The sequence below is a fragment of the Penaeus chinensis genome, chromosome 10 (assembly GCF_019202785.1).
Source record: "Penaeus chinensis breed Huanghai No. 1 chromosome 10, ASM1920278v2, whole genome shotgun sequence".
Lineage (NCBI taxonomy): Eukaryota > Metazoa > Arthropoda > Malacostraca > Decapoda > Penaeidae > Penaeus > Penaeus chinensis.
The window spans coordinates 24,838,494-24,845,993 of record NC_061828.1 but is presented as its reverse complement, the minus strand read 5'-3'; the positions used below and the strand labels follow the sequence as shown (position 1 = coordinate 24,845,993).

The 7,500-nt window shown below is 42.9% G+C and overlaps 3 protein-coding genes across 3 annotated transcripts in view; 2 read left to right on the top strand and 1 right to left on the bottom strand.

Annotated features, from left to right (window-relative positions):
- Positions 1-792, top strand: part of LOC125030014 (TM2 domain-containing protein CG11103-like) — a 6,715-nt gene extending 5,923 nt beyond the window's left edge. Inside the window, exons 3-4 of the mRNA XM_047620232.1 lie at positions 335-450; positions 579-792. Of these exons, the coding sequence (XP_047476188.1) occupies positions 335-450; positions 579-792 (330 nt within the window). The remainder of the gene's footprint in view (positions 1-334; positions 451-578) is intronic.
- Positions 793-842: 50 nt separating this feature from the next.
- Positions 843-2,702, top strand: LOC125030013 (RNA-binding protein 41-like). The gene has a single exon (XM_047620231.1). It carries the CDS (start codon positions 843-845, stop codon positions 2,133-2,135), a length of 1,293 nt encoding a protein of 430 aa, XP_047476187.1. The 3' UTR covers positions 2,136-2,702.
- A 4,476-nt stretch (positions 2,703-7,178) lies between these two features.
- LOC125029973 overlaps positions 7,179-7,500 on the bottom strand; it is a 1,476-nt gene continuing 1,154 nt past the window's right edge. Inside the window, exon 2 of the mRNA XM_047620178.1 lies at positions 7,179-7,500. This exon is cut by the window's right edge and continues 362 nt beyond it. The gene's annotated coding sequence lies outside the window, so the exon portion shown is untranslated.

The following is a 7,500-nucleotide window of genomic DNA, read 5'->3' as shown; positions in this document are numbered from 1 at the left end:
TGGGAGGATAGTTTGAAGGTGAATGACTAATCCAACCCCCAAACTACTCCATTTTCACAGTCAGGACTGTTGTTAACATACATAACAGGTGAACAGGTGGTAATATTAACAAGCAGATCCCAAAGTAGCTAATGATTGCTACCCACCCTTCTATGCTGTAAACCCTCATCCCCTTGTTTTGTTAAATTAGAGATTCAATTGTTGGTAGTTGTTTGCCACCCACCCTTCTATGCTGTAAACCCTCATCCCCTTGTTTTGTTAAATTAGAGATTCAATTGTTGGTAGTTGTTTGCTGGTCATTACAGTATATTAATTTTTTTTATTATTATTTCAGTTTGGAGGGCAAAGGTATGAAGAAGTAGAGATAGCAAAAGTGTGGTGCACAGTTCTGGAGGGAATTGAATGCTGTGGAAAGAGAAGATTTCTCCGTGATGGTTTCCCATGTATAAAGTTAGTATGGTTTTTAAGTAGTTTTGTATTTTTTTCAAGGTGGTTTCTAAAGTATGTCATATGTTGTTTTTTGCTTTACAAAACATTACCATTGTGATTATTTATATATATATATTTCTTTATTTCAGGTACAATGGACACTACTTTGTAACAACACTCATTTACAGTGTACTGTTAGGGTTCCTTGGCATGGACCGATTTTGCCTTGGTCAGACGGGAACAGCTGTTGGAAAACTACTTACAATGGGTGGTGTAGGAATTTGGTGGATTGTGGACATAGTTCTCTTAATCACAGGTTCTTTAACCCCTGAAGATGGAAGCAACTGGAATCCTTATGTGTGATGTAAAACATTGATGAAGTGTAAATTATTCTAGAGAAACCTCTGTGCAAAATGGCTGCAGTCACCAACAACAATGCAAGGAAATATCGTTACTTAGGCCTGGAGGATGAAGAGAGATTAAAACAAAATAAGATTGTAACTTTAAGAGACAAAATATTAAAACAGTTTCTTCAAAGACAGCTGGACATACCTAGGTCACTTAAAGATCAGATTAATAAAAAAACATTTGTAAAAGCTTCTACAGAAGAATCTATTACAAACTGCACTAGTGGATTATTATCCTACAGCGAATTCCAAAGTCTTGAGACAAAATTGAGTATCACTGAAACTTTAAGTGCAAGTGGACTATCTAAATCAGAAATAAAGATACTTCTGGATGAAGATGGACATTCCTGTCTTGAAGCACCGCATGTAAGAGAACTCAGACTCCATGAAATAGCTAGTAAATTATCCAGAAGGCAAGAGTTACTTGAAAACTGTGGGAGTAAGCCAGAACAGTTTAATGGAGCTTTTCCATTGAATAAACATGACTTTGAAGTGGAGTGTAGTACTCTCCCTGTTACAGATGGAGCTGACAAACTGACATCTTGTCTGATACGTCTTCAGCCTCATCATGATGAGACTGTCCCAGCAGACCATCCCATAAACCACATCAAAGAATTAGCACAGGAGCTATTCCCTAACAGTATTACAGATGCATGCAAAATTAATAATAGTCAGAGGAAAACAAAGGCTTCAGAAGATATATCAGGTTCATCAGGGAAAAAAAAAAAGACTGAGAATAATAAGTTCAAGTATGTTAGTGAAAAGCCAAAGACATTTTGGGACATGCAAGAATTTCCAAGAATTGTTGTAGATAAAGAAAGTCAGAACGTTAACGGGTCTACAATAGACAAAGGTAGTGGCATTAAACAAATCCATGACATCAGTGAGAAAAAGTGTTTAGTGAACAGAACTAAACCATTTATTCTGTCATTGGATCCTGCTGATCTTGTGCCTTTACAGGAAATTAATTCAAGCAGAATGACTCTTGAGGAAATAAGAAACATTGGAAAATTTAGAACTTATGATGAAGGAGACCCATCTCAGACTTTATACATTAAAAATTTACCCCACAAAATGAGTCAAAGAGAACTTGCTGCTATTTTTGGTCACTTTGAATCTCTTCAGGGTCCAAAAATTGTATATAGGATTTTAGATGGTCGTATGAGGGGGCAAGCTTTTGTTACATTCCAAGATGTGGCTGCAGCTACAAAAGCACTAAAAACATGTAATGGTTATATTCTGCATGGTAAACCAACAGTGATAGCCTATGGTAAGAAACAAAGTTCTGAGGATGTATAGATTTATTACTGAGGAAGTATAGATTTATTACTGAGGAAGTATGGACATTTGATATTGACTGATCATGTTTTTACCTGAGTATATACTTCCATAAGTATCTCTATAATAATGCTATTTCAACTAAAACAGTGGCTAATTTTATGTAGCACATGTGGTACAAGATGGTAGCAAATTGTCAAAGAACACCATCCAGTAATAAAGATACTTCTTGGTATTAGTGTACATATATAGGTGTTAGCTGCAATTTTTGGTTATGCAAGTGCTGATAAATTTTATATGATTTGAGCCATTTTTACCTTGAAATTTGAGATGTAATACTATAGTGTAGAAAACCTCCAAATATTCTTTTCTGTTGGTTTTTTCGAGTGTCAATGTATATTTAAAGAAATTGATATTGTAATAAGCATAGTCATGTAGATATAAAGAAGAATAACATTTTCTTCATTTCAAGTAAATTAGTAAATTTTGTGTGTTATTTCTTCAGAGTTGGATTTTATAGCCTCATTACAAGATATTTAATTATGAAATATGACAAAGAAAATAAAATAAAAATTGAATTCAAATGTGTACAGTTTGTTTGTTTTTTGGCCTTCAGTTGCTTTTTTACACTTACAATACAAGATTACTGTTAAAGTTCATAATATAAAGGGTTGGCAATAAAACGCTTTCCCATGGTACTCCACTTCTGAGGTGGATGGGGGCGCCCTGGTTTATTGTGGCAGTCCTGTGGTCCCGGAATTTGCAGAGGAGGCGCGTGAGATGTGTTGTGAGTTGTAGTTGTGTTAATTAGTAGTTGAGACCGTCATGCCAGACCTTGTCAAAGGCCTTGCTGATGTCTCATAGAATAATGGTGACCTGGTGCTTGTTAGCAAGACTGAGAGCAATCTTATGGCAATAGTGCTCGCAGTCCTCCTGTGTGCACAAATGCCATATTGCCTACTGTTGTTTTCCAGGTGTGTGATGAGTCTATTATATATGTTATTAGCCTTTCAAGAAATTAGATGGGGTGGTAATTCTCCACCTCATGTGCTGACTTCCCCGACTTCAGCATAAAAGTGATGGTGGCGTGTTCAAAATTTGTCGGGGAAATATCCTATAGCCAATGCTGCGTTCAAGATATGGCTTAGCTTGAGTATCATCATGGGAGGCACATGGTCTATAATTGTTTTGTTTATGTTGCTTGCTCCTGGTCTTTTTGGTTTGTTTGATAGTGTCAACTGTTTCTTCTGGTGTGATTGGTGTGGAGAGGGGACTGTCCTCAGTGAGAGTATTTAGTCAAATTATGTTTTCTGGGAGAACTGTGTTTCTATGTTGATGTAGGTAGTGTGTTACATTGGTTTCTGTGGTGTGGTTAAAGAGGGCATTCTCGGCGGGGGAGATTTGGAAATTCTGTTGCCAGAATTCCCTGTGGATACGTTCCACCTCCTCAACCAAGTCAACCTTCTGTGTGTGTGTGTTGTACAAGTATGTGGTGGTTTGTTTGTTCAACCCCATGAGCATTTTGAAGGAGCTTTAAAATTTCTTGGGGTCTATAGTGTTTTTGATAATCTGTGCTAGATATTCCCAGTGTTGTTTATTCATTATTTTAATATTGTGTGTTATTTGTGTTTGGATATCTCTATTGTGTGCGTAGTTGTGGGTCCCAGCCCCGTGTTACTGGTAGTTCATGTTAGTGCCTGTATTGTATATTAATTTTGCAGAACGTTCGAAAATGACACAGATTGTCCAGTCGTTCGGGCACCACCTGAAACAAGATTTTCTTTTTATATGCTTTTTAAAATTTTTTTGGTTGGTATTTATAATTCTATTAAATATTTCTTTAATATTAGTAACAGAACTGATCTGTCAATGTTTGATGAAGTTCATGGATCTGGAGCAAGCTAATTGTTGGCTTTTATCTAATTTCCCATAATGATTTAGTTCCTGCAACTACAACGGAAGGAGAGTATATGTATATATATAATATATATATATATATATATATAAATATATATATATATATATATATATATATATATATATATATATATATATATATATATATATATAGTCAGTGCTTCATGCTTGGGGTGATGTGAAGCGATGGTGTGGTAGCCTAGTTAGTGTTAAGTGCTTTGCATGCCTTCCCGCTTACAGCTGCCACCGCTGGCTAGCCTGGTGCGAAAAGGGAGCAGCTATGCATAAGACTCCCGTGCCAGCTCATAGCCTCTCCATCATCAAAACTTCTGCAGTGCCTCCTCATGGCCACCCATGGAAACTAGGTACCTTGCTGAACTATGGAGGCTCTTGGAGGAGCAGGAGGCCCTAAAGGTACGGAGTCATGGCCCACTGGCGTATGGATACGCCCTGGCTTCGTACTAACTCCTGCCCCTGTGCCCCCTGGGATTAATGGGTGGCTGTGGGGAGGCAGTCCTTGCCAGTCTGCCTCCCCGAGAAAACCGTACTGGCTGCAAAGCATATAGTTGTTGGTACTGGGGGGAGGGCTAAAGTCCCTCCCACCCAGCAAGAACGGCAGGCTGTGGATCCCTCTGGGTTGGCGACCGTTGGGACTCGGGTGGGGAGAGGGGGTTACCCGTCATCCCATCTCGTTCCCAGCGGCCGCCAACCTGGCTTGATGCTTGTGGGGAAAAGCCCCAGGGAGCCCTGCAGGCGGATTATAGGACCTGCAGCCAGCCAACCTCTTTCATATTGGGCGGTGTCGGTAGGGGTGGCAGAGGTGGTGCCCACCTGGAGTAACTGCCTGAGATTAGACCTTAGGTGGGCTGTCAGAGTTGGGGCTTGGAACGTCCGTTCCCTGCGACAGGACGATCAGTTCTCACTACTGTCGAGGGAATTGAAGCAGCTGAGAGATGAGGTGGCTGCTCTCTCGGAGGTGAGAAGACCTGGCAGCGCCACAATTAGTGTGGGTAGCTACACTTATTACTGGTCGGGCTGCAGTGATGGCCACTATCTCCAGGGAGTAGCCATAACCATCTCCAGTAGACTTCAACCCTCGGTAGTAGAGGTCACTTCAGTCGATGAGCGTATTATGGTATTGAGATTGAACCTTTCACTTGGCTTCATGTCTCTTATTACTGTATACACTCCTACGGATGTATATAAATTTGAGGTGAATGAGATGTTTTACGCCAAACTTGAATCTGTGGCAGACAGCTGTCCTGGGCAAGATATCCGTATTGTTCTGGGTTACTTCAATGCGGTATCCGGCTGAGATCAAGCTTGCTATGAGATGTGTGTCGGTCCTCATGGCTCAGGAGCTGATGCTGGCAGCGAGAATAGCCTCCTTTTCCGTGACTTTGATAGGTCCCAGATATTGAGGATTTCTGGCTCCTGGTATCATTGGACTTAGTACAGTGATATGGGTAGTGTGGCTAAGGAGATCGACCACATCCTCGTTAGCACTCGGTGGAGTATCCTCCAGAACTGCAGGGTGTATCGAGTTCTGTGGAACTGATCATAGATTAGTTGTGGCTACTCTCCGGGTCCACTTTAGAACCCCCCTTGTCGCCCAAATGAACACCCTAGGGTGTTTCCTTTGGACAGATTAAGGGAGGCTGAGTGTGCCCGGGGGTTTGCTGAGGCAAAATCTGGTCATCTCACAGCACGCGAGGGCCTGACAGACCTTGTTCTTATGTAGGATACCTTCATGCATGAAATGCTTGATGCAGCTCAGGAATCCATTGGTGAACGCCCAAGAGCAAGACAGAATTCCATCTTGCAGGAGACACTGGAAGCCACAGATGCTTGTCGTACGGCTCAATTGTCAGGGGATCGCAACTTGCACCGTTCTCTGGTGAGCAAGACAAGGTCACTGTTGAGAAGGGATGAGGAACAGTTTATCAGTAATCTTGTAGAGGAGGTCGAAAGCCATTTCTTAGTAAATGACCTTCGTCTTGCCTACCAAGCCCCGAGATCTACCCTCCCTGACTGAAGTCAGGGGGGGGCGATCTCTAAGCTGATGAGTGGTAAAGCAGCAGGTGTTTGTGGCATCCCAGCTGAATTGTTAAAGGCTGGTGGAGAACCTATGGCAAGGGGCTTCCATGCAGTCCTGTCTGCCAGCTGAGGGGTGTGGTCATCCCCCTCTGGAAGGGGAAAGGGGATCGTTGGGACTACAGCCATCACCGAGGCATTACACTACTCAGTGTACCAGGCAAGGTACTCGCACACATCCTACTGAGACGTATAATAGACCACCTGCTGAGGCATCAAAGGCTGGAGTAATCTGGATTCACTCCTGGTAAGTCCACATTAGACCGCATCCTGGCGCTTCGAGAGCGCTGTCGTGAATTCGGACTTGGGCTGCTTGCAGCCTACATCGACCTCAAGAAGGCATTTGATACGGTGCATCGCGAATCACTAAGAGGAATTCCAACAAGGATTGTTGGATTAATAGCAAACCTGTATACAGGCACTGAAAGTGCTATAAAGTGTGGTGAGGCAAGGCTGTGTTCTTGCACCAACACTTCAACACTTGCATGGATTGGACACTGGGTAGAGCTGCTGTCCAAAGTCATTGTGGAGCAACTCTGGGCAATATCAAGGTTACAGACTTTGACTTTGCTGATAATGTTGCCATTCTATCTGAATCTCTGGAAACCCTAGTGGCGGCTCTTGATGCATTTAGCAATGATGCTAAGCCCCTGGGGCTAGAGGTCTCCTGGACTAAGACCAAGATCCAGGAATTGGGGGGCCTACTAGGAGACCCTGTGCAGTCGGTACGTGCTTGGAGTGAAAACATCGAAGTCACAGAGAGTTTAATATACCTCGGTAGCGCAGTTCACGACTCTGGGCTGTCAGACCAAGAAGTCAGTAGACGGATTGGCCTGGCAGCAGGGGTCGTGAAATCTCTTGGCAAGAGTATTTGGAGATGCCATTACCTGTCCAGAAGGACCAAGCTACGTGTTTTCAAGGCCCTGATACTGCCAGTATTACTATATGGTAGTGAAACTTGGACGCTATCTTGTGCTTTGGAATCTCGTCTTGATGCATTTTGTAACAGATCCTTGCGCCGGATCATGGGGTACAGTTGGCGGGACCATGTGTCCAACTAACGGCTGCACCGTGAGACTGGTACAGGACCTGCTGCTTGCGCAATCCGTGATCGCCAACTTAGGCTATACGGCCACTTGGCTGGGCAGAATGACCCTGCCTATCAGGTTCTGTCCGTGACAACCCTGGGTGGAGAAGGTCGTGGCTTGGGCAGATCGATCAAACCTGTCGTGAGGAACTAGAGATGAGCCGGGCCCCTTTCTGGCGGCGCGCTATTAGGGACCCTCGTAGGTAGAAGCAAAGGGTGGATGCGGCTATGCGCCCTTGCCGGCGTTAGCTCCCAAATAATGATGATGATATAAGATACATTCCACAC

Bases quoted from the DNA above. Each gene is read 5' to 3' on its own strand.
- LOC125030013 (XM_047620231.1), top strand. From the start codon at position 843: ATGGCTGCAGTCACCAACAACAATGCAAGGAAATATCGTTACTTAGGC.